Consider the following 27,835-nt stretch of genomic DNA (forward strand, 5'->3'; position numbering starts at 1 on the left):
AATGGCTGATAATAGAAAATATTAAAATTATTTCTCTGAGTTGGCCCTCGAACTATGGCAATCTATTTTTTTTAAATAAAAGAATTTGGCGAATCAAGGTACGAACCGAAGCCTATAAAACCAGTTGAACCGGATCACCGCTTAAATAGGCTAAATTTGCAAGTGTCCGAAAAATAAATTTCAACCGAAACGGTTGTTTTGGTTCAGGCATAGTTCCGGCTGCCTTTTGAGCCACTTATTCGGTTCATTTTAAAAGGAAACGTAAAATTCTGGGTGCAGTCTTTGTGTTGGATGTAGTCAGGAAATATATAGCCTTTATATTCAGATATTTTTAAAGGTATATATCATATCTATCTATATATTTCAAAATTCAAATTATCTTTCAAAACGCATTTCCCATATTTCTGTTGGCCATTATAACCCATCTATATTGCAGTATTTTAAAATGTTAGCTATTATAATGATTTTTTAATGGTTCTCTTGAGCGATTCTCTCTAAGATTCCACATCAACTCTTGGGCTCTTCTCTACCTTTGATCGGTAATGGCATTTCCCGTCATTTATTTTACAAATTCGCAACAAAGCCCGGCCCCAGCTGGCAGTATTATCAGGTGTCGCAAGCTGAGATGCTTTGCGTGCCGGCGACGATTTAGCTTCAGAGAATTGGCTTTGGCATCTGCCCGGTCTCTGTGTGTCATTCTAATGCCAATCTTAATTGATTCTAATTAGTGGCGAGGGCCCGAATGAAGATACGCTGAGTGTTGCGGGCCCAAGGTCAAGCGGCTGAACAAACGCCACGTCAATAGCTGTAAATTGCTTTCATCAGGCCTCAAATTATGGCCATGATTGGCCAACGCCAGCGAAACGGGCTCCGATTCGATTCCCACTGTGAACCGAGAATCCGTTGGACAAGAAGCAGCATGAGAAATCAATAAGCGCCCCATCTTTGAATCTCTGCTCGCCCAGCTGTCGGCAGTCCACAGTTGGCAGTCGGTAAAAACGTAAAACATAAACGCTATAATTTGGCCTCTGCGCCGGGTTCCATCTGCCATCTTCAACCCAGCTCCAGTTGGAGCAGTTCTCCAGATGCTCGGCGCTGCTCGCGCTGCTTTTGGCACTGCACGCATGCGCATTTATACTGGATTATCGCTTATTACATGTTTCTTCTCCTTCGACTTGATTTATTTCGCTGGCCGATTATCGATCTCCGCTCAGTCAAGACATCGGCTCCGTTTCCCCTCCAAGCGCTGCGCCTGCTCCGTTATGCGCCGATCTAGATCGGAGAATTGAAGTGCGTACGTGAGATATTATTGTATGCCGCGTGCATTCGCTGGCAATTCTTTGTTTGTTATTGTTGCTGGCAATGGTGTTGCCCGTGGTGCACATGTTCTGGGTCGACTCGGCTCGGCTTGGCCCGGTTCGGTTCGGTTCGGGCACTCCAAGGCGCATTATGCAAATGTTGTGATAGTATTTCCCATGGCATGGCTATTGAACTTGTTGGCCAAGTCAAAATAATTTTATTGTTATTATTGCAAATCATAGAGCTGCAAAATATCAAGCTGACTTTTAAAAAGAACTGGCTTCCGGCTAAGACAATACAACTTCCGTATATTAGATCTCTGATCCTCGTTGGAAAGTTGCCAACCAGAAACTCCTGAAGTAAAATTTATACTTTTCTTGAAGCTTTAGAAAGCTTTTCTGATTGCGTTGTTCCTTCTTTTTATACCCTTGCAGAGTGTATTATAATTTTATCTCGAAATGTATAAGGCATAAAAGGAGACAACTCCGAGCGCATAATTCTTGATCATTATCAACAGCCGGCTGGATCGTACCACTATATCATTTAGCTATATCGGGCAACTATATCATATAGCTGCCATAGGAACAAACTCGGTATTTATTAGTTTTACTAGGCTCCCCATATATATGCAAAATCCTATTAAGATCGGGCAACTATATCATATAGCTGCCATAGGAACGCTCGGTTGAAAATGAAGTTCTTGTATGAAAAACTTTTTTGTTTGTCAAGATATCTTGACCAAACTCGGTATTTATTAGTTTTACTATGTTCCTCATTCATATACAAAACCCTATCAACATCGGAACACTACATCATATAGCTGCCATAGGAAAAATCGGTCGAAAATGAAGTTCTTGTAGACCTCTTGACCAAACTCAGCATTTATAAGTTTTACTGTGTTCCTCATTCAAATACAAAATCCTAGCAACATCGGATCACTATATCCCATAGTTGCAATAGGAACTATACGTCGAAAATAAATTTGTTCTGTGGAAAACTTTTTTGTTTTTCAAGATATCTTGACCAAATTCGGCATTTATAGGTTTCACCATGTTCCCTACCTTAATGCAAATTCTTGTTTACATCGGATCACTATATCGTATATCTGCCATACGAAAGATCGGTCGAAAATGAGGTTCTTGTATGAACAACTTTTTGTTTTTCAAGATATCTTAACCATACGCGGCATTAAATATTTTCCCTGTGCTTCTTAGATATGGGCAAAGCATTATGGGCATTATGAAAGGGTTCGGCCAGCAAGGGTATTAAATCTTCGGCCCTTCTTTCTCGTTTTTATGTTTATTTATTTTTTGCAGTCATGTATTGTAGATGCCATTTAGCTTCAAGCCCAATCGTTAATGCATAATGATCCGATTTATAGGGAGCAAACCACAACAACATCTTAGCGCATGTCACACAACTCTTCCAGCTGTATTCTCCACATTGCGAATCATCGCTCAATGGCAGCAGTCAAATGGATCACATAATGCCACGCTTTGTCACACTTGGTCGCTTATGGGATTTAGGGCCGTAACCGAAACCGCAGTCAACAATTTGCCCAGGCCATACCATAAAAGATATAATACCACTGCGAGTACCATCCCAGTTCCAGTCACAGTCGCAGTCGCCGTCGCAGTTGCCAGTCTGGATCGCATTACAGAAACGGCGGCGCACAATGCAAAATCGGGTCAATACGGTATTAAAGGGCGTGCTTTTTACATACACGCATCGCCCACTTCCAAGTATCGATGACAATCGCGAGTGCTCGATGATGCGTTGACAGATGCGGAAATGTTTTCAGCCAGCAGCCGAAATACTCGAGCTCGAGCCACGGCAAATTGATTGTTGGGCCATGTTATGTATGTGCAAGCGCCAATTAAATAACGCTACAAAATAAGCACTGACTGCCATCTAATTTATGGGAAATCTCTAGCACTTAGGAGAGCTACCAGTTGGCTACGATTGAAGCCCATCAATTAAGTAGGAAGTGGAGAGCGTAAATATAGATTGCTTGGCATTTGGAGGGGCGCATCATTTAAAAATCAATTTCGGGGCATTTAAGGCTTGAGGCTTTGCATCTATTTTGGGCTGACTTGGTTTTTGTTTTAATCATAGGGCTTGACGTGGTACTCACCATTGCGTGTGGTGCTTGCCAAGGATGAGGCGCTTCCGGTGCCAATGTCGCTGTTCGTCTCAGCCGCTGCTGGTGCAGTGGCCAATTTTTGTTCATCGTCCAGGACAACAACGGGCACGGCCGTAACCAGTTTGTAGTCGGGCATATGACCTGGAAAGTGCAGCAAGAGAAAATTTAACTAGACATTCACATAATTCGTAAATGGGTGCATTCCCCCCTAGTCCAAAAAGAGCAACGACTTTCCACTGATAGGTTCTCAGCAGCACACAAATACGCAAAGATAAGCACAAAATGCTTAAGAGCTTTTATGACAGGCTAATGCTTGCATACCCTCACAGACTTATCAATTTAATTTAAGTATAAGTAAATAATTATTAAAAATTTAGATCTGTTACAATATTAAATTTGTAAATTCGGAATATCTGGAAATATATTCAATAAATTTATATAGCTAGTTTCTATAGTTTCTAGTTATTCAAAGACAATTCACCTAATAACTGATCAGAATAAAACTTAAGTATGTAAAATGGCACGTCAAGAAATATATTAAGACAATATACATACGTAGGCGATTAACACACCAACTCGCTGGCGAAATCGTATTACTCTGTGACACTCTATAAATATGAGCTGATGAGGAAGTTGCTGGCAGTTGGCATGGAGATGGTTGGGCGGTTGGGTGTTAAGATCTGGCTGCCATTGTTGGCAATATTGTTGGCCAGAACAGATTCGGAGGCCGGTTTATGGATCAATTTGCCGACAATGGTTTTGCAGCAGCTAAACGGTTCCAGTTCCCAATTCGAAGAATGGACCAAGCGGCTAAGTGAGAGCTTGAGCCCCGAGCAGCAGCAGCGTTTGGCTTGGAATGTGGCCTTCCTGGAGACACCCAAAAGTCCGCTACAGTTGAGGCAACTGCAAAATAAGCTCAGCCCTAACAGCAGCATCGATAACCCGCTCAAACTTCGGCTGTGGATAAGCTTTTATTGGCAACTGCGGCGCTCGAATCGCTTGAGCAGCAACAAAATTTTGTTGCCACATTTTGCGCTGACACTGCGTCAGCTGCAAAGGAATCCTCTGTGGCGTAGTGCCCAGGTGAGGAATATGTTGCAGAGCTTGCCAAATTTATTGGGCGTCCTGGTTAGGAGTCAATGGCTGTGTTTGAAACATGACCGGGATCAGTTGTATGCTTTGCCGGGAGAGGCTCTGATGCTGGGCGCCAACAGCAACTGCTGCATGTGGCAACTTCCAGTGGCAGACACGTCCCAAGCATGGCTACGCCTGGAAAATGCATGCGAGACGCAGGCAACTTGGTTCATCAACATGTTGCAGCCGACCGACTCAGGCACCTACACTCTGCAGAGCGCGCCTAGCGACAATTCGAGTTCATTCTGCATTCGAAATGGTGCGGGTTATTTGGTAGAGGTTCACGCCACAACTGACACTGAGCAAAACCAAGAAACACTGGGAACACATGATTGCCATTGGCAGCTCAACGATTGCACTCAACTGCCAATGTTATTGAATAGGTATTTTAAAGGGTAGATATAATAAAATGTATGGTAATTTGAGATTATTGTGACGAGAGCCAACAAAGCTTAATGAACCTACGATAGTTTTAATAAATCATCTGTTGCGATAACTTGTAATCGAACGTCAATCTCCTCTCTATATTATTGGTTACCCGATATACATAAGTATGTAGCCTACGATAGTTTTTAATAAATCATCTGTTTCGATAACTTGTAATCGAACTTCAATCTCCTCTCTATATTTTTGGCCACCCGACATATATATGTATGTAAGTATTAATATGATGAATTAGTAATTATAATTAGTTAAATATATATTATAATTTAACACGTATCTCAACTGATATGTGGCCTCTTGTATTATCTATATGGGAGCTTCTGTGCCATTAACAAACATTTTTAGCCCTTTCCACTTACCATTTGACGCCAGCGAGATGCTGCTGCCATGACATCCTCCCGATCCGTTCAAATTTGACTTCTCATACAAGCAGCTATTGGAGGCTGAGCTAGCAGCGGGGTGAAGACGCTGTGCCACATATTGCTGATAGTGCTGCTGTTGATGCTGTTGATGTTGTTGCTGGACGCTGCCGCTGCTGCTGTTGGCGTAGCTGAGCAGATAGTTTGTTGCGCTGGCATTGTTGACATTGTTGCTCAGCTTATTGGGCACATAAATGGTTGGTTGTTGTTGCTGCTGGTGCTGTTGCTTGTGCAAAGTGTTGGCCTCCTGCAACGAGAGCACCGATAGCCCTGACGGCGTCTGGCGTCCACTTAGCAGACATGTGGGCGTGGCTGTGCGTAACGGCTGCCCATTATTGCCAGTTGCTGCTGCTGCTGTCGCTGTTGCTGTGGCGGCGCCATTGCTTGTTAGGGTTGTGCAGCTTAGTATCATGACGGGCGAGTTATCGTGCAGATCAGGCAAGGATGAGGATATGGCTATGCTGCTGGCAATGCTTTTGCTGAATCTGTTGCTGCATGTTGCCAAGGCGTGAGTTTTGTTGCTGCTGCTGTTGTTTGGCTTGCTGCTGCTGCTGCCGCTAGGGCAAGTGTTGCTGTTGTTGCTCAAATGTTGCTGTTGCTGAGCGGCGCTTAAAGTGCTGTATGTGTCCGTAGATTTGCGCGTTTTAAAGAGACGCATACTATGGGTTGTTGCTCTGTTGTTTTCGCTGCTACTGTTGCTTCTCTTGCTGTTGTTGTTGTTGCTGCTGCTGTTGATGTTGTTGTTGTTGTTAGCTGCAATTGTAGGAGTGGCACATTAGATTTTCAATCGAGTCCAGGCAAATTAGTTAAGGCCTAAAAACCCAATTTGCACACAATTTCTATAAGCATTCCAGTTTTTCACATTTTTCTTCATCTGCATTTCGTTCAACGGAGCGTATAATTAACATAAATTACAGCTCGCAGGCGCGTCGAATTTTCAGCGGGAATAGGTGAAAATTTTCGGCGCTCTATGCAAAGTGTTGATGCTCTGCAATGGTTGGAGTTCGCTGCGAGCAACAAAAGCAAATGCAAATCATTTAAAATGTTTGACGACTTGTTGCTGTTTGTCTTTTTCCCCTTTAAGGTTTTATGGTCAAGCTAAGTGGGACCAGTTAGTCAGTTTGAAGAAAATGCGGAAAAAGGAAACAACTAAATATAAACGGAACGCGTTTAATTTGGATGTCAAGAGCGCCAATTGATAGCAACATATTGAATAATTATAATCTATATATATATATATAATAGTATAATTATTATGGAAGTGAAGATAAGGGGTTTGAAATTTAGAGCAGCTCCATATTATACTGAGAGACGGACCTCACCCAATTTTAGATGTTAAATAGCTGGTATTCAGCGAAAATGGCTCATTATTTTAAAATTAATTGAATTTTAATGTCATCTGTCACTTTGTACACTAAAACCTATAAAAAGAATTCTATTTATAGTGCCAATTGCGACGCTATCTGGTCGCTATACGCCAATCTGGGGGGAACCTTCTTATTGGTGACAAGCTCTTATCGGTCTTATCAGAAATATAGCATTAATTCTGCGGGCTGCAAGCTGAGCAGTTATCAGTTCAATAAACGCATGTAAGGTGGTTATCAGAACGCATTAACAACAACATGTGTGCACAGTGTTTTTATTTTGTGTTTGCCACTCGCTTGCTTAATATTTGTGTTATTGTTGGCGTGCCATAAATATTTGCACTTCACTTCAGCTGTTGGCTAGCGTACTCGTAAATCAAGGAAAGGCATTTGCTCGAAGGTCGGGCAACAGCTGCCGTTGCCATTGCGACACATGTGGGTGGGTGGGTGTATGGCCAACGAACCAGGCAATAGTTAACAGTTAGCAGCGAAAAGTTAACAGTCAGCTAACAGCCAACACGCAATAGAAAAGAGAAAACGATGTCGTTGTCGTTGTCGATGTCGATCAGCAGCCACTTAGATGGCTAATTTACACAACTGCCTTTTACTTTTCAAATTGGCCAACGTACTTGAAAGTAGTCAATGCTAAATTAAGATTAATGCTAACCAAACAGCCAGCCACTCATTCGAGCGGATCCTCTACAGCGCGAGTCAGCCAACCATCTAACCAGTCAATGCGCGTCCCGTGCACCTAATTGATGTGACATTTGCGTGTGCATCTATGAATGCATTTACTTAGATACGATTGTATTGCACCCTGGTCAAGGTGTTGTGCTTCATGCTCACAATTCGAATTAAAAATAAAAATTCAAAAATTACAAACTGGACTACATGACTTAATAAAACTAGGTTCATGAACGGAGCCTAAGTTCAAAGAGTTGGTTCGAACCGTGAACCGAATCACCGACATTTTTGTTGTTTCTAACCCTGGTAAAATTACTCTATATTGATTTTATTAAAAATATTAAAATTAAACTTGATCTACATGCAATGGTACCCATTTACCAATCTAAATATTTAACATCCTTGGAGTTTGAGCTGAACTTTTTTATACAGACAAACATAGCAATAACGACGTAGCTCTTGATGCTTTTATTATGTACTATTATTATGTTTTGAAAGGTAAATATTTCCAATTAGTAAAGCTTTCTTTTGGTTGGGAAATCATGTTGAATATATTTTCTTTATTGCAACAATTACGCTCCGATCTTGCCATTCTATTACCTTTCCCACTGTGCAGCGCCACTTAGTCAAATCGAATGACGTCCCATGGCGCTTTGACCCGTCCGGCGCTTCCCCGCAAGCGCCAGGGCTACTGTGTGGCAATAATTTTGCTAATTTTATCAGACGCTTTAAGCCTTGCCTGCCTGATTTTTATGGACGCTTTTAAGCGGCGCTCAGTAGGATCTCTGGCGCTTGAAGCGCCTGCACAATATGTCGTCATAATGTGGATTTAATTGGCCTTAGAATCGATGTAGTATATTTTATGTGTGCGTTTCGAAGTCCTCTAATTAATAGAGTAAAAGTAAAACTTTAATGGTTTCTTAGGTTGCGACCTGCATAGAACCGAGTCATAGGCGCAGTCATAGTCATCGTCGCAGTCGCAGTCGCCGTTGCAGTGGCCGTTGCCGTTGGCCGCGTAGTCGTTCCAATGGCCGTCTTGTTTATGGGCAAAACCTGTTTCAAGGACGCGACGTTGGCGCAGTTCCAAGAACTGACTCGGCTCATTACCGAACCGAACGACGGGGCAGGGAGTCAGTGGAAGAAAAAAAACGTGACTCTGATTCCCCGACTATTTTTTTAAGCTGCAGCGCAGTCGGATAGGGCTTATAATGATGCCCGGGACTCCAGCTCGAAGCCCTATTTCACCTTCTCCCATTTGCGGTGCATCTCCGCATTTTTTACACTTAATTTTTTTTTAATTTGCTTGTTCGCAAATACAGCAAAAGAGTTTTTTTTTTTACTTTTATTAAATTTACTAACTGCTTTTTTGCACATACATATCTCTCAAATCGCAGCTCATGGCTTCTGCTCCTGGCAACAAATCAGAGCCGGCTGCATAGTTGTAAAATTCCTGCAAGCAGGCCGTGGCTACCACAGCTGTGGCATGCGGCAAGCTGTGCCCCAATACCCATACCACAGACTCTGGTGCACATACTTAAACACACACACACGCACATGCACACAAACAAATATCAGACAGACAACAATTGCGCCATTGGATTTGTTCCATGGGTAGTCATTAAAGTTAACGACTGGAAAGTGCACAAAGCACACAGTGAGTGAGAGAGAGAGAGATAGTGATGGAAAGAGGGAGCGAGAGGGGAAGCAAAATAAAATGGAAGGAGTAAATGAAGAAAAAGATAGGGTTGGAGGGGAAAAGACAATACCAGTTTTTACGTCAGATCCTTCTAATACATTAAAAATCTCTGCAAGAAAAATTAAATCAACAATTAAACCTGATGGGGCATAGATATTTAATATACATACAATGCGTACATATAAATATTTGTGTGTCTGATAGCGCAGAACTTATAACTGCAGGGTATTCGACTTCACAGCTTAGGTTTCTCGATGTAAATTTATATGCTCATAATGGCTACAAATGAGGGATTTGCTTTTCATAGAGAATAACTGCTCCACACTACTTTAAAAGTCATAAAAAAGTTCTATAAATCTGCTTATTGATCCATTTAACGAGTGTTTTTTTATTTTTGTAACGGTTTTAACAAGATGTTTGTATGGATATGTATGTCATAAACTTTTCGTTCGACCATCGAACCTTCCAAGCAAACAACAGCATTAAAGGCATCCAGCAGAGTTTGCCTTTTGTTGCCACAACTTTTGAGTTATTTTTTCTGTGCATGCCTTATTTTCTTTATATTGCCTATCTGCCATGCGCCTACATAAGCCTAAGTGTGTGTGTGTGCTGTACGTGTGTGTGTGTGTCTGGGCGTGTGTGTGCGTGTGTCTGTGTGTACTTCTGGCAAGTCCGCATTCTTTTAAAGGTTGCCAACTTGGCCATAGTCGCCGGGCAAGTAGCCAGCAGTAGAAGCCACAGCTTGCAGACCAGTTCGATATGGACCGAAGCATAAACCAAAACCAAATTGAAACCCAAAAAACATTTGCCCACAAGTTTTGTCGGCGCATGGGTCCAGTTTTCATTTTCGTTTTGCGCCCACATTTCTGACCGTAGTTGTTGTTGTTGCCAAAGTTGTCGGCGAGTTCTGAGTTACCGAAAAATTGTTTTGGTTTTAATGCGGCGCCTCAGCATATTTCGTTTGGCTACCAAAATGCGGGTCGCACGTAATTCTAATTGCAGTAAAAGACACGCTCAGACACGCTCGCTTCATGCCATGCTGCTGCATGCCGGCAGTTGCAACTAGATCGGCGACTTGAAAAGCTGCTGACCTTCACAGTTCGAGTGCGACATGCTGCCACCTGTTTGCCCGGTCCGCGAGAGCGGCCGAGATTTTTAGGCATTCCTGGCCAAGTTGCTAATTAAGCATATCAATATACATATGTATGTACATAGTTATGTTGCCGCGCTGCGGATGACTCATCATCCGAGCAGGTTGCTGCTGCCTGAGTCCCATTTCTGCTGATTGCTGTTGTGATGTGGCCATGTTGCTGGAATGCCGGGCCGGCAAAGCCGCATCGCGTTCTATTAATAGTTAACCTAATCAAAATGCAGGCGTGTAAGCAAAGCAAAGCATTTGCAATTTGCATAGTTGTTGTCGACTGTTGCTGTTGCATTTTTTGTTGTTGCTGCTGCAGCTGGCAATTAACTTTGGCATGTGCAGACATTGGTCTAAATGTCAAGGTAAATTATGATGCATTCAGCTATTACGTCTAATAGTCAAAAATGCACATGCACGTGTGCAACTATTTTTAGTTGTTCCTTGGCTGTGGCTGTGGCTGTTGCTGTTGCCGTTGCTGTTGCTGCCAATTACAGCTTATAAACTTGTTGTTGCGGTCTTTGCTCCTCGTGCCTCTGTTGCTGCCTGAGCATATTGTTGATGTATGTCTCTGGCTGCGCCCTTTTCTACGCTAATTAACCAGATGCTCCAACTGTGGCTGGCAATCGCACTGGCAACAGGCAAATACCCCATCAAAACTGCGAACAGCCGCCAGCGTTTGCAACATTTAATCATTACATTGCTGCGAAAATCGTATCATTAGCGTTTTTACGATTACGCGCTTTATCAAAATAGCAGCGACAACAGCAACAACAGCAACAACAACAACAAGAGCAACTGCAATTGCAGCTGAATCAACGGCAACTGTTGGTAGCTAGTTTCTAGTGGTTATCGTTGCCAGCCGACCAGGTAATGGCAGGCTCTACAGTGGGTAGAAGGATATGCACTTGCTAGGGCAAAAACAATCTGAATCGTTGATAAAGGAAATTGGACATTCTCACTAAATAAAATAATAATTCGTACTTAAGCCTAAATACAACAAATATCTACATATGTATATTATGTGCTAACAGCAAAGTTTTACTTGCACTTTTGGCGATCTGGCATCACAGAAATTGATATTTACATTTTAAGTTTTTAGTCTTTGATAAGTTTGGTTACACTGGTTTGGATATTCACAATATTTAATTTGATAACTTTGGTTACACTAATTTGGAATTTCACAATATTACGAAAAGTATAATAAATAAAGCAACTATTGTTAAAATCGAGAGATTTTGATGTAGAATGTTAACTTTTCAGTTCCATCTACATATATAACCAAACACTTATTGTAAAAGTAAAATTTTTGTTATTGTTAAGCTTAACGTCTTAATTTCTTTGGCTTTCATTTGATTATTTGATATTTTCAATTTATATTTAAATAATCTAAAACGGTTTTGTTCTTGTATTTGTTGTTAGTTTTGTGTTTTAATGCCACTGTATGGCACTTGATTAAATATTTTGTGTCTTTTCTGGAGAAAATTGCACAAGTGCACACACACACACACATTCAAACACACATGCAGACATGCAGACATGCACACCGTGGCGCATGGTGCAAGTGCGCGTACTTAGAGCAAAAAGTGAGGAGGCCGCACAAAAATTATAATCAGTGCTATCAGTGAGCAAGTGCTGGTTGCCGCCGTCCGTGAATGCTGCCACTATTGGCGATGCTGCCGCTGCTGTAGAAGAAGACAACATTGTCGTTGCTGCCGCACGTACATGTAATTTTTTTAATTGCATACAACAATTTAGAAATTGGTGCAGCAGCTAGGCAATTTGGCGCTAGGCATGAAAAACTAACCAGATCAAGAGCAGCAACTGTCTGAAGCAGGTTGACAATTATATTTGATGGCTGCCAAAAGAACACCTACAAGCCGACAGATTGATGTTGCATAAACTGTTGAGCAACTGTTGCCGGCCGGTAAGCTAATACTTTCACTGCTGTCGTTGCTGCCACAAGCGACTGGTGAGTGACGCCTGGCGCCAGTAGCTAACACATGTTAGCATTGGCTTCCAAGGATGCAATATCCTGTGCTGGTAACTTAACGCCAACAACATGTGAGGCAACAATACAAACACGGTCAAAAGCTGTTGATGCTGCTTCTCTTAATCAGGTGTTGCGACTGATCCGCAACGACAATTACACACAAGCTGCTGATGTCGCAGTGGTTGCCGCTTGTAGCAATTATGCCATGAACTTGTTCTCACCGCGCAACTACAACACGCTCTGAAATGACAATTTCATTTCAAGTTGCTGCTGCTGCTGCTGCTGCCCAGTGTCTGCGGTTGTTCAACTCCAGCGCCAGCTCCAGCTTCAGCTTCAGCTCCAAATGTAACTGCCAGCCCAGACATAGTTTCATGACTTGTCATTAGCTAATGTGAAGGCGCGTTCCACTGCCCAGTCCAACGGCCCCTCCGACTCGGGAGTAATCAGTGGGCCTAGAACCTCAATTACATGCACACCACTCAACTTTCGGGCTGAACCATCGCTGATCGTTGATCGTGGATAGCAGCTGGCGTTTACCTATTACCTTTTGCTTGGAAAGTCGTAATTAAGCTATGGAAAGCGAGAGATGTGCACTGCGTGCCGGTGTGAATCCATGTTGTTGGCAATCAGGTGTGAAATGTCAATTTAAAGCACTTCAAAACAAAGGCTTGGGCTGTCCAGTTTTGCGGACTGAGCATGTACTCTTTTTTGACACGAGTCTCGACTACACCTTTTATCTTTTATTTCAAGTTTATTTGTTTATCATATATTATTTATTTAAATTTGTTTGCAACTGCAACATTCAACATTCTTCGCATTGCGTCCAATATCTTTTTTATATTCTGTAATGCCCATGCATTTTATAGCTTCTCCTTCATTACATTAATCCAAGCTCTGGGCTAATAGCCTTGTGCATGTTGTCACAGTTCCTCCGCTTGCTTTAACACCTCAATGATTTTGTGTGTCAGACCACAATCAAACAATTACAACAACAACTCATTCCTCTACACTAAAACCATAAATACGAGTATTTTAAGACTTTACGTCGATTTCAACAGAGCAACAGATGGATGTAGGGGTACGGGTACGGGTAGGGGTAGGGGCCTTCAAGCGGCACAAGCAATTTCGAAAGATGGCACTTTTCACTTTTTGCCGTTTGCTGCTGTCAGCAAGTTGAAATCTTCACTTGGGGAACGGGCAACTCGAACTGGTGACAACTTAGAAGCTCATCATTGGCTGTCATATCTGGTGTTTGTTTACTAATTGCTGCCACTGTCGCTACTCATCAATATGTATCCAAGAGATTCGTTTTCGCATCACAATTATATGCCGAATATATTAACTGTTTCCGCTGTTGGCGGCATGCTTATTTTAAACATGTTATCGATGTCATTTTATTTGCCAGCACTAGCTGCAAAATAAGTCACCATTGGCAGAGAAGACAACACTGGCAACAACAACTGCAACAACAACAACAATTATATTCCGAATATATTAACTGTTTCCATTGTTGGCGGCATGCCTACTGAATACATGTTATCGATTAATATTGTTATCGATGCCATTTTATTTGCCACCACTTGCCCATTAGTTACAAACACAAATCAAACTAACAAGCAAAATAAAAGAAGTGAACACAAACAGGCACAGCAACAACAACAAAAACGGCAGCAACAACAACAGCAACAACAACACGCACACGTGCGTCATTCTGCGTTCATTGCTCGTTTGTTTGCCACTCGAGGCGAAAGCAATTTCCTTGGAAAATTGCTGGGCCAGGCCAACGCCATCGTCGCCGTCGCCATCGCCATCGCCATCGTCATCGTCATCCCAAAGTCGCCTCAAGTTCTACGCAGCAGAAGCGCTTCATCAATTTTTATCGATGAAGACCCATTTGGTTGATAACTCCATTTGTGGCAAATGTTGAGCACGCGCGTTTTGTAGTTGCTGCTGTTTCTGTTCTTGTTGTTGTTGTTGTTGTTGGTGATTCTACTACTGCAGTTATTGCTGTTGTGCAGTTGTTGTTGCCGTTAGTAAATTTCGCGCGAAAAACGCCAAAGTTGTTGGCCTTTCATTGTTTTTGTTGTTGCTGTTGCTGCTGCTGCCATTGTAAAAGGCAAACGCACGTGTTGCTATGCACGCTATGAGGATGTTGCTGCCGTAACAGTTGCTGTTGCTGTTTGCTGTTTGCTGTTGCTGCTGTTGCTGTCACCGACCAGTTGGCTGGCCCGGCTGCTTTGACCGTTTAGGCCAAACTTGGTAAATTGTTTTGTTGAGCGCTGAACGTTTTTGTCCGCTGAGGCCTTTCTTTTCTTGCTGTTGTTGCTGCTGTTGCAGCTAGTACTGCTTATGGGCCTGCGAGTAAGAGTTGCATACTAATGCGTGTGGCATTGTTTATATATTTTTTGTATTTTTTCAGCAATTTTAATTACTACTTGCCTGGGCAGGCTGATGCACAACGAGAAATTAGCATTGATTTGGTACAATTTACATATCAAAGTCGGCAGCAGCAGCAACTTCCTGCCATATCAATTGCAACAGCAACAACAGCAGCAGCAGCAGCAGCCGCTTCATCTTTTGCCGGTGTGCAGCAGATGTTTTGGATGGGTCAAGCGATCGCCACCAGGTCCAAGTCTCTAACCAACAAGCTGCCATTTACAGAGCGTTGCGCCCACCGGGCCGCAGTTGCCACTGCTGCACAGGCACGGCTGTTGAGTCCATTGGCCTCATGCTGTTTACTTGCACCACTTTTTGCTGTTAGTGCAACATTACGTGTTGCTGTCGTGCTGCTGTTGTGATGTTGCTGCTGCATCTGCTGTGCGAGTGCTCGCACTCATTGCGCTGCCCATTTTTTCAGTGGGTATTAAAATTACTTGGCATGTAATTAGTTTGCTTTTTGTACCCTTTGCCAAGATCACTCGCTGCGTGTGGCCCCAAAACGTTCGTTTGAGGGCTCGCATAATGTTGTGTGTGTGTGTGGATGCGACATGTTGCCGTTGTCCATGCTCCTGCTGCTGTTGTCGTTGTTGTCTGCACGCTAGAGGTGTTATTTTTATGGCTTTATAATGTGACTCAGTTTTTGTTGCCGTTGCCGTTGATGCTGCTGCCGCTGGCGCTGTTTATTACCCCGTTACGTGGCATGTCAATCACTTGACCCGCAATGCAGTTTGCGCAAACAAAATGCAACGAAGCCAATGAAACTCTCATTAATTCAGAGCGACAGATACAAAGAAAGGGAGTGAAAGTGCAAAGCCAGCAATATGCGTGAAATGACGAATGGGCACAATTTAAGACAATTTCAAGAATTTTACGTGCAAATCGAACCCTAAATGAATCCTTAGATTAATCTAGGTTGACAACATGTTAAGACTTTGCAGATTCCTATTATGTTTAGGTTAGAAGGAGACATTATTAAATATATATTTTCTCGATCAGTATCAACTGAACCATGCAAACTAGTCTGTAGATCTGTCGTTGTATTGTAAGCAGCAATCGCTTTATAGACTCGATAGATCGGGTTGAATTTAGTTATTCTATAAACATCTTTACTTTATACAAAATCTTGTCAAACAAATCACAATATCATATAGCTCTAATCAGGTCAAAAGTTAGATTTTGTATAATTTTGTATAAAGTGTATTCAACGTTCGTCGTGTTGCACATAGCTGCTCTTTCCTGTATTATAAGATCTTATGCACAAATTGCAATTGACTCTGTTTTTTCTTGTTTCCATTTGTGCTACTTTTCGCACAGAGATCGTTTCTCCGTTTGAGTTGAAAATTATTGTGATTACTGGCGACTTTTAGCCGTGAATTGTTATATTTCTTTTTGTTGTTGTTGTCCAGATGTGCACCTGTTCCACTTGCAGATTCTCTTTTTATCTGCCTAAATTAAGCTGTTTGTAACTGGTAAATTAAGACATTTCTGATTTTATGTAGAATAAAAATATACGCTTTGTATAACCTGTCTAAATATGCACCAATTATATTTTGAAGAATTGTTCTGTCAGCTTGAAGCAGGATGGATGTGAAATGCGATTGAGAATTGCTGTTAAGATACTTTTGGGAAGCAGGTTTCTGCAACCCGAGCAGACTTAGTTATATATTCTTGATCAGATGCGGCCAAGGCGTTTAGTTTCTTATTGTTTTGGATTTAATAACATTATCAACAAGCAAAAAGCTGCAAATAAAAGTCGGTTGTCGGTTATAAGACAACAAATTGTATACAAATCCAAAGTTGACAAAACCTTTAGCGTAGTAGAGTAACTAACTAACTAACTAACTAACTAGCTAACTAACTAATGTATGTTCCTGAGCTGGACACAGGGTAACTCTCAGTCGGGCACTCTTCACTGGAGTACTGCAACTTGTTTCAGTTGTTGCAGTCGCTTTTTAAGTTCGAATTTTTGTACATAATTGTAACTGAAGTTATTTGGCATAGAAATGATAATGAATCGATGCAGCTGCATTGTATCCGAATGCGTGACTCTTGACGCGTGCTAATGATATTCTGCTACGAGTTTTATGGTCAAGTTCGTTGTCTAAGTCTTTCGTTATTATGGACTCAGAGTCTGAAAAGTGTGCCCCCTCAATGTCAATAAGCGCTCGTCTTGACGAACTCTCCTCATCTCAATGTGGGTCATCATTATTATCAGATCCGTTGGCGTCGTCTGTCGCGCCCAAAAGCTGTGCCGCTTTTAGAGATCTGCCCACTGGCGGGGGCAGAAAAAATTCAAAAGCTGCCGGCTGGAGGCTACCTCTGCATCATAAACACGCAACCAAATATTGCCTACGAACAACGAGAAGCACTGTGTTGGCACGTGAGCGTCGAGCAATGAGCATAACATTTATTTATTATGATTTCGGCATTATGCGGCCCAGAGCCAAGACAAATGTCTTACATAAAGTGCGCGCACTCGAGTGTTTTAATGTGTTGCAGTGTGGCTATAAAAATAACAATAATTTTTTTTGCCTATCCAGCCCACATCTGGCTGGCAAGCTCAAGCTCATAAAGTTACAAAATGTTAATGAGCAGCTACATTTGAAACAAAATCTTTCGTCTGGCTGACCTTCAAAACGAGCAAACAGATCAAATATTTGTATCTTGTGTGTCCAAGTTGCCACATGGTGCCACGCCCTTAAAGCTGGCCCCAAAATGTGGCTGCCACTTCACAGTCGCTGCTGTGCTTTGAGTTCCTCACCACAGACGTGCAATCCATCAAAGTTGCTGTTCTTCGTTTGGCCCAAAGGCAACATCTGCACAACAACAACAACAAAATACAGCATAATACATACGAGCAATAATATTTGTTCAAAGTGTTAAGGCAACAAAACAGCGCACAGTAGCCGACACTGGCAGCAGCAACACAGTAGCAGCAACAGCAGCAGCAACAACACAAACAAGTAAGAGGCTCTAGTCGGGAGCTCCCGACTAGGGGATACCCTGCAATGATGAAAGATACTTAATATATATATTTACTATTCTAAAAGCTACATGTCAAGTTTGGAGTTTTCTAGCTCATATTATTTGCCGAAATTGCTCAAAAAACAGGATTTCGATATCGATTTTTATCGATTACTTGGAAACGGGGCAAGTTATCGAATATCGGAAACAAATTCAATCTGCGCGGGCACTAGGAGGACCTACAGCCAAAATTTCAAGTCTCTAGCTCTTATAGGTTATGAGATCCTTGCGTTCATACATACGGACGGACAGACAGACGGACATGGCTAAATCGACTTGGCTATTGATGCTGATCAAGAATATACCTTATATATATACCTTATGGGGTCGGAGATGCTTCCTTCTGCCTGTTAAATACAATATACCCACTGTACCCATTTTCAATGGGTTCAGGGTATAAAAAGAGGAGCAACAACAACAACAACAACAACTGCTTAAGCAGGCACAAACAACTGGACAGGATCTGCGGGCAGCGTTTGCTTAGATGGCGGCAGCCATAGCCATAGACGACAACGTTTTGTTTTAATTTTCTCAACGCCGCCACCTCCATCACCGCCCCCCTTCGCCCCTTCTGCAGCCGCTGCTGTCCAGTTGCTGGGTTTCCTGTTTAGATAGTTTTTGTGATTTTATGTGATACACCTTCATGTTGGGGCAGTGCAGTTGGCTGGCAGCCACTTTGATGTACGTTCACTTTGAAATGTTGTTGATGAGTACGCGAGATTTTTAAAGATTGCGGCAACAAACGCTGCGACAGCGGCGCTGGCGTTGGATCGGCGGATGGGAGGCTGCGGCAGTTGGAGCTGGGGCTGTGGCAGAGACTGTGGCTTACATAATAAATTTAAATGCACGCCTGCCTGGACACCTGAATAGACGTCAGTACGCGGACAGACCCCGCCAGCTAGCCTAGCTGTTTGTCGACTAAACGACCGACTGCCTGCCTCTGTTGAATGCGGCAATGTGCACAGTGGAAGCAAAGTCGAAAATATTGAATAGAATTAATACGTTTACGATTTGTCTATTGCAACGTGTATTCCTCTAATAATTCCTATATCACGAATACACTCCGTTTTTGCCTGGACCAAGTTTTCAGTTTTCCACACATTTTTCGATCGTTCCAAAATGTTGAAACACTCGTCTCAAGTTATATTTAACATAGATATTTGAAAATTAGTTTGAAGTCAAACGAATAAAGAGCCACAAGTTGGAATCAAAGTTTTCTGCCGAGATCCAAAACAATTTTTTATACTCATTCTTTCATAATGTAGATATTTAACAAATAAAACCTTTGATCAGCAGGAATCGAGTTTTCAAACGAGTAAAACGCGTCTTATATTCATTTTTATAAAGATCCTTGGAAATACAAACTTTAAAGGAGCGCTGAGTTTTCGAAAATCGTCTCATTTGAAATCGTCTCAAACGATCCTCGGAACTGAGTTTGAGCCCAAACATAAAAGTTTTATACATTCTACGATCTTTCGTAATATCATAATATCGTTTCCTCAAATTTACTGTTCTTGGGTCTTGAATTTCCTAAAGGTAACTGCAGTGAAAATTGCCCTTTTCTGCTCCTCCTTCGTCAGTCTATCTATTTCTAAGACAGCTATTTTCTCAGTCTTAAACGTTATTATGCGTTATATAGATCTGTTATTTTGAACGATTTTTTGAAAGTTTATTTTCCGCAGACGAACCTTAAACACAAAGGCTTTGTGTATGAAACCCCCTTTTTTTAGGTTAGCTGACTAAAAGCCAATATATTTTATTTCATTCAATAATCAACAGACAATAAACGCGTTAAAATTCGCAATAGGTTAAAGGCAAGGCGTGTACAAGCCTGGAGTCAATAACAAAGTCTGCTCATATTATTATTGTGAAGTTCTTAACATACCTTTACAGAAGATCGGCTACAAGGGTTTTATTTCAAAATGGATCAAAGAATATTCAACTTTCGCATATGCAAATAATCTGAAATAATGTAACCATTGAATTTTCCAAATAAATCTATTAAAATGTTTAAAGTCGTTCTAAGACTTAACTCAACCAATGTCTGCGTATTTTATACGACATTTTTCAATATCAGTTCCCTGTAGGATGGTGTAGACGAAGTTTCAGCTGGGCTACGAGTTGAGTTCGGCTGAGCAAAACTTATATATAGCCCTGTTATGTGGCCAGATTTACTTTCATTGCATGGATAGATAAAATCAGGGTCATTTATACGTTTACTTAATTATTTTAATTAATCCCAAGTAAGCTCAGCTCTTATTATTTTCGCAAAACTCGTCCACTGTGCTCGACTCGTGTTGAGCTGACACTTGGCTAGCGACTAAGAGATATTCGATTTAATTGCCAAGAGAGCCAGAATAAAAGCAGCATAACCCGAATTTACGTAGTTCAAACTACACAATTAAATAAAATGAAGCAAATCAACAGAAGCCCTCACAGGCTGGGCCCACAGTAGGTCCAGCGTCGGGGAGTCGGCCTAGTTATGGGGCTGGACTCTGGTGACGCCCAAAAGACCAAGTCACGGCCGCCAACGGCAATTATAGAGCATAAAACATTGATAATCATAATAATTAAGCATGACTGGCCAGAATGATCGCCGCACAGCACACAGAAGCGGCAAGGTTGACAACAACAGAAAAAAGAGCCAACAGTAGCCGCCGATTACAGAGCTTAGAATCAAAGTGACCGGGATGGGGACGGGAACGGGAACGGGAACGGGAACTGGCCAACGATGATGCATCAAATTGAGGGCTCTGCCTCAATCCGTGTAGTCTTGTCGGTCCGGCTTTATAATAACTAAAAACCGAGGCTGCACATAAATTGTTAATTAAAATCATTTGATTTTGAGACGTAAACGTGCATATTACAAACAAAATCGATGCACAATGAATTGTGTATTTAAGGCTCGCATTTAGAAAGTGCTCGCTGCTCTCCATTCGATATTGTGCATGTGTCTGAAAGTCACCTAGAACACGTTCACATGTTCACATAGCTGCTTACACAATCACGAAGGCGGCCGCCTACTAAAAGCTTTGACCATTGATCTATAAATCCATCTTAGGCAGCCTTTCGAGACAGACTCGGTATTTGCATTTTTCAATAACGCTGCGGGCCACGCACTAAACATAATAATAAACTTTAAATAAAAATAAACGAGCAAGCCGGGCTATCTTCGACACGTCGAAGATTCAATACCCTTGCAGAGCCAACCTTTTCATAATGCTCATAGTGCTTTGCCCGTATCTGGTTAAGATAATTTTCGACCGATCGTTCCTATGGCAGCTATATGATATAGTGATCCGATGTAAACAAGATTTTGCATAAATGTAGGAAACATGTTGAAACTTATAAATGGCGATTTTGGTCAAGGTATCTTGAAAAATAAAAAAAAGTTCAATACAAAAACTTCATTTTCGACCGATCGTTCCTATGGCAGCTATATGATATAGTTGTCCGATGTAAACAAGATTTTGCATAAATGTAGGGGACATGTTGAAACTTATAAATGGCGAGTTTGGTCAAGATATCTAGAAAAACAAAAAAGTTTTCTATACAACAACTGAATTTTCGACCGATCGTCCCTATGGCAGCTATATGATATAGTTGTCCGATGTAAACAAGATTTTGCATAAATGTAGGGGACATGTTGAAACTTATAAATGGCGAGTTTGGTCAAGGTATCTTGAAAAACAAAAAAGTTTTCCATACAACAACTGAATTTTCGACCGATTGTTCCTATGGCAGCTATATGATATAGTGATCCGATGTTGATTGGATTTTGTTTATGAATGAGGAACATAATAAAACTAATAAATGCCGAGTTTGGTCAAGATATCTTGATAAACAAAAAAGTTTTTCATACAAAACCTCATCTAAGACCGATCTTTCCTATGGCAGCTATATGATATAGTAATCCGATCCAGCTGGTTCCGACATATGCACTGCGTGCAACAGAAAGAGCGATTTCTGCATAGTTTCATGACGATAGCTGTAAAACTGAAAAACTAGTTCGCATAGAAACAGACAGACAGGCAGACGGTCAGACGATCAGACGGACATGGCTATATTGACTCGGCTGTTGATACTGATCAAGAATATATATACTTTATGGGGTTTGGAGATGTCTCCTTCTATGCGTTACACATTTCACGACAAAATTAAAATACCCTCTGCAAGGGTATACGAATAATAAAATGCGAATAGCTGTATCAAATTATTTATGAATTTCTGAATTCGCTTTGTTTATTTTGGTGCTTTTGTTGCACAGTTTGGGGCCATTGTTTGGCTTGGCTATTAATGTCAAAACTACTGTTAAAGTGTTGGATCTATTGAACCAAAAAAAGGTGTTGGAACCGAAACGCGATGACGAGGGCAAACGGCAACAATTGCCAATTTGCCTTAATTGTGTTGACAACACAAGAAACACAGAATGAACAAAAATCTGTTGTGCAGAATCAGAGCTACAAAAATAATGCAGACAAATATTGCACAAAGCAAATGGTCGACTCTTTTGTAAACAATGAAAATTCAGAAAACTTTATTTAAGCTACCTTTTAGCAAATGGGCAGCACTGACAAAATGATGCTGGAGAATGGATTGGAATGGAATCGAGGGCCATAAATAAATAAACTTAATGACTATGGTCGTGCCACAAAGACCCAGCCGCTAGAAGGAACTCTAGAAGATATGTGACTCAAACATTTAAGAATTAATTTGTTTGTGGAAAGTCTTCTCACTTCTTGCTCATGGAACGAACAAAGACTGACGGAAATTTAATGATTCATCACATATAAATGTCTCTTTGTTAAATGTTGTTGCAATTGAAAGTCACCAAAGTAGTCTCAGTTGCCACACGTATTTATCGGAGCACATTCATCCCAGAAATGCTGGGTACATTTAATACCTGGCATCCATTGTAAATGACTTTAAAAAATTCTTCTATTATATGCAATAGTTGTGACAGCCCCATAAACTACATACACAGTAAGCCCTCGCTCTGCTCGACGTTATCCTAAATCCTTCGTAATATTGTAGATGAAAATAAAAAATTTACGTAAAGTATAGATCGGAGATTTTCATTTTTTTTAAATAAATAGAACAATTAGTAATTGTTAATCCAAAGAAAGACTTATTCAATTTACACACATTTATTTTATTGTGAAAAAATCAAATTTTTTTATTAGAATATTGAATATATCGATCTGAGCCGTAAGTTATGTGAAATTTGAATATTTCTTTTGTGTGTACCAAATGCAGATCATGTTTTTTTTCAAAAATCGATATCGATAAATATCGAATTCTCAGAGATTTTAATAAATTTCTGTCTTAAGCTATCGTTTGGACATTTTACTGTTTTGATACCTCAACATTGACAAAAATTGAAGAACTTTAATATACATTTACGTATTTGAATGCTATATTTAATCCCTAAAACTATTTTTAAGATCAGAAGGAATATATGTTGTCGCCTTTATATTTAATCATGTTGAAATATATATTATTCGTTCAAAAATTTGGCCTGGGTAAAACTAGCTGATATACATATATGAATATTATTCGAGTTGTATTTGTTATTATAGCCGACTTATTTACACTTATTGCACTGTAACTTGTCCCATTTCTTTACCTCTGGGCTAAGCATAGTCACTTGGGTATATTTGGGTCCAATTATTTGTAATTTACTGCGATTTCACTTTACGTCCATTTCAAGCGTGATTTGTTTAGGAAAGCACTCAAGACCTGGTAATAATTTCATTTAATTTTCATAACTTTTTGCAATAATTTAATTTTCGTAGATTTTCACTTTGTCTTTTTACTGGCTTTTCTTTTCTTCACGTTTAGTAAACGCTTTTTCTTCTCGCCGCTGCAAGTTTTTTCGCTGAATTCGTCATTTGTCAACTTTTCTTTTAATAAGCAACACGTTCAACTGTCGCCCGTGTCCAAGTTGCTTGTGCATTTAAGCAAAACCACAAATAATGTGGAGCTGGAAAGGGAGGGATGGGGGCACAGAATAGCAGCTATAGAAAAGAGCAAGAAAGATTGAGAGGAGGAAACTTGAACTAATTGTTTGGAAAGTCATTTTTTACTGTCCCAAACTATTGACTAAAATCGCTGGCAATATAATTTTGTTATAACTGGAGCATGAAATATTTTAACACAACATCTAATTTGAAGCCCAAAAGTAGCATTCACAAAAGCTAACAAGCAAGAGGTTCTAGTCGGGCGCTCCCGACTAGGGGATACCCTGAATCCTCTTCTTCCGTCTTGTTATATATATACTATTCTAGAAGCTATATGTCATGTTTGGTGACTCTGGCTCATATTATTTACCAAAATTGCACAAGAAACAGGATTTCGTTATCGATTTTTATCGATTACTTGAAAACGGGGCAAGGTATCGAATAATGAAACAAACTCGATCTGCGCGGGCACTAGGAGGACCTACAGCTATAAATTTCAAGTCTGTAGCTCTTATAGGTTCTGAGATCCTTGCGGACGGACGGACATGGCTAGATCGACTCGGCTGTTGATGCTGATCAAGAATATATATACCTTATGGGCTCGGAGATGCTTCCTTCTGTCTGTTACATACATTTGCACAAACACATAATACCCTTTTTATCCATTTTCAATGGGTTCAAGGTATAAAAAGATTCTGGTGAATTTAAATATTTCCGCCTAATATCGAATCGCCAGTAATTATGCATCGATCGATTGCTGACCAACGACTAATGATAATTTAACTCAATTTTTGCGATTTCCCGGCGCCGTTTGCGGAGCTTGTCGCAACGCGGAAAGCGTTTGCTAAAAGGCGGAAATATGTACAAAATTGCAGAAAGAAACTTAAAGTCGTCGTCTCATTGTGAGACATCGACTCCTTAATGGGCTCCGATCGAGTGATACCCACATAAACATTGCCAATTGGCTGCAAATGTTACTTTAATTGCTTGGTAAACAAACTTCTTGATAAGTAAACTAGAAATGGTTTAGCTTACCCCTTAATTGATTTGCGACTGACCGATTTAAGTGTGATGCGATTTTGCAGAGCTGAAAGCATAGCAAAGTTTTGAAAAGGGATTAGATAATTAAATATTTAAGTCTATTATTTATTGATATTTGATTTATATATTTGTGACGTTTTCAATGAGATTTGTAAGATATACACAATGGCAACAGCTCCAAATCGCCCGAAACAAAGCGATTTGCATTATACATAGATGTTAATGAACTGGGCACCTGTTCAACAAAAGCAAAGACAATAGACCAGAGTCAATGGCACAGTGGGGCATATTGAGTTGACAGCGCATAAAAATGTTAGCGCATGTCATGTTATTCAACAGAGGCCGCCCGTTATGAAACTTGCTTGCCAACAGTTTACAGTTATCGGGTCTGTTCAGATGAACTGTTGAGCGAAACTGTGAACCACATCAAATGCGCTTAAAATGCAAACAAAATGTTTTCAGAAAATAAAAAATACAAACGAAAACCAAAATATTTTAAACGAGGAGAATAAAATTTAAAAAACAACAAAAGCATACAAAAACGGCACGCAAACCGGTTAGAGCATAATAATATCGGGTCGAGAAACGAAGAACCGGTTGGATTTAAGCCTTAATATATACCACATATACTTATTTCATATTGGCACACTCGCTGCCAAACAGAACCAGAATCTGAATCCGTCTAGACGCGCACAAGTATTAACAGGAACTGCAAGGGACTGGGCCAAGCAATTATTTAAATTAGCCAAGCTGGCATATACACATGTGTGTACAAAGTGACGAACAAATTAATTTCAATTAAACGTTGATTGAAGTTTGTTTGAAAATCATAAGTCGCAGCGAACGCGAACGAGATAAGATCTAAGCGGCTTCCCCGTCTGACAGGCGTGAAGTGAGCCAAATTCATTTTTTGGCAGCGCAAAAAAAAAAAACACAGTCGAAAATCTCGCAGAAAACGGCACCAAAAATCGCCGAGTTTATTGCCTGTCAGGCCAAGTGACGGCTGCCCAATCTTGCAGTCGGTGTCGTTTTTTTCCCTATCCTTTTTTTATCAGTTTTTTTTGTTGCATGGTAAAGCTTATTGAAAAGTCTTCCGCTTTTCGAAAAAACGACTCGTAGCGGTTCGGGGGGAGTTGCGCGCAGATAAGCAATCGGCAGGTTTTGGGTTGCTGCTAATCACAAGGTGCCTGTCCTGTGCCCGCCAGTCCATTGATTTATTGGCAAATTTCAAGTTAACACTTTTTCCTAAATTGAGTTATTTATTTCGCTGCCTGCTGCTGCCGGCTGCTGCCAGTTGCCGTTGTTGCACTTTTGCTATAATTTCAGCACATGAGGTCGTCACGTAGCTGGCACTGCCAGGAGTAGCCGGACTCCGGCTCTCCGTCGTTGCATTTAGATTTATATTCATAGATTTTGGCAGTTGTGTTAATGAAGTTTCTGATTTATGTGCTAACATTGGCTTAGAAAGTGCACAAATCTCTAAGTAATTCTTATTTAATTTCATTTGAATTCGAAATAAATCGATTGGCGAACAAATCTATGCGCTTATTTTACAAGTTAACAGAAGGATCTTTATAAAAAATCAATTTAGACGTGTGCCACACATTCGCATGGGAAAGGCGTTCTGTTAACTTACAGTGCGGTGGCAACACTCTGTTAATTGACAGCAATTATTGTACAGGCTGTTAAAGGAGTTGAAATGTTGCAGCACGAGAATGAAATGGACAATTCGCCTTGATTGCTTTAAAGTTTCGATTGTTAATTTGATGGAAATGAAATTTATTTTTAAATATTTATGTAAAATATTTTCGTGCAACAAAGCAAACGTATTTGAAAGCTTTCCTAAAGCCGTTCGTTTTAACTTTGTATTATATAATTTAACAGCAAGAAAAAAAGGAAAAACTGTTTCACTTATTACCCGGAAAACTGAAGGTTAACTTCACCGTGTGAGCAGTCGTTTGTGTGGATAGTTTGACTTAGCTTCAGTTGTCTTTTCCTTAACGCTTTTCCCATTTCCCATAGCAAAACCGTTAACCGTAAACCAAACAAACGGCGTCATTGCCAAGTGCGACAATTAGCGCAAAAAATGTAAAAAAAAAAAAAAAAAAATGTACAACAAAACTAAAAGAAATGAAACGAAACGAACATTAAAAGAAAAAGCAGCTGTAAAATATTCACACAGAAAAAGATGCCGCCGCATAGCAGAAAAATCGACTGAATTAATAATGTGTATATGTATAATGTTTTAATTAATGTTTTCTATCGATAAGCAGGGACAGATACACATAGAGAAAGTTATACGCACACATAAGAAAGAGAAATACTCGTAATACTCACGAATTAAAGCAATGTTAATTCGAGTCTTAAGTGCGTGCTGTCTGAACACTCGAATCATCTAGTGCGCGGGGGCACTGATAAGTGTATAAACATATACTATATATATGTACTTATTCATGTAGGTGGCTGGATAAGTGGATGACTGGTTGCCGCCCGCCCGGTGAAACTTTGCGGAATCTGTCGATGAAAGTGCGAATATAGTTGGAAGTCGTGGGAAGCTTAAGTTCGGGTTGCCCTTATCGGGCCTGTTGGATTATGATTGATTCAATAGATCATGAATGAAAAGTCGCAGCTAGTTTGGCCTAGTTTTTGTCGAAATATGTTAGGGAAAAATATTAATAAAACCATTGATAGGCCCTTCCCTAGCTTTGTCTTCACACACAGATAACACAATATCGAGTCTCAATTTTAATTTATGCCCAACTCAATACTAGTTCCTTGCTTTACTAACTTTGAAACAAAATTATCATGGTCAGCCACTTATTTGAGTTTATTTTGTATTAATACAAATACAAAATACAAAAAATAATAAAAAATATTATAGCCGTCCAAGATATGATTACTTTTTACATTAAGTCGCAAATCGATTAGCTCAGAAATCCTTTGTTATATCATATATATCTTAGATATTAGCTTTGGCATATTGTAGCAGAGATTTCGTTTCGGTTTGGATCGATCTTTTTAAGTTATTCCAGCGCGTTGGTAGCCATAAAAAGTGCA

At 40.5% G+C, this 27,835-nt stretch overlaps 2 protein-coding genes and 1 long non-coding RNA gene across 4 annotated transcripts in view; 2 read left to right on the plus strand and 1 right to left on the minus strand.

The window, feature by feature from the left end:
• Positions 1-27,835, minus strand: part of a (arc) — a 54,768-nt gene that overhangs the window by 7,608 nt on the left and 19,325 nt on the right. The window contains exons 3-5 of one of the 2 annotated variants that reach the window (XM_064686813.1): positions 24,773-24,824; positions 5,380-6,192; positions 3,434-3,583 (exon numbers count right to left, since the gene is read on the minus strand). In XM_064686813.1, the coding sequence (XP_064542883.1) occupies positions 3,434-3,583; positions 5,380-6,097 (868 nt within the window). In that variant the 5' untranslated portion in view covers positions 6,098-6,192; positions 24,773-24,824. Of the gene's footprint in view, positions 1-3,433; positions 3,584-5,379; positions 6,193-24,772; positions 24,825-27,835 lie in introns of those variants that run through there. The other variant, XM_064686814.1, reaches the window with a different exon arrangement.
• LOC135431995 (uncharacterized) lies at positions 4,034-5,134 on the plus strand. Its single transcript, XM_064687432.1, has one exon. The coding sequence runs from the start codon at positions 4,067-4,069 to the stop codon at positions 4,973-4,975; it is 909 nt and encodes a 302-aa protein (XP_064543502.1). The 5' UTR covers positions 4,034-4,066; the 3' UTR covers positions 4,976-5,134.
• LOC135431943 (uncharacterized) lies at positions 14,501-16,270 on the plus strand. The gene is made up of 2 exons (XR_010436867.1): positions 14,501-14,675; positions 14,734-16,270. It is a non-coding gene; the product is annotated as an uncharacterized LOC135431943 (long non-coding RNA).

Source organism: Drosophila montana, unplaced genomic scaffold, assembly GCF_035044405.1.
Source record: "Drosophila montana isolate Dmon_TW-CO22-7 unplaced genomic scaffold, ASM3504440v1 contig_3200_1, whole genome shotgun sequence".
In the NCBI taxonomy this organism is placed as follows: domain Eukaryota; kingdom Metazoa; phylum Arthropoda; class Insecta; order Diptera; family Drosophilidae; genus Drosophila; species Drosophila montana.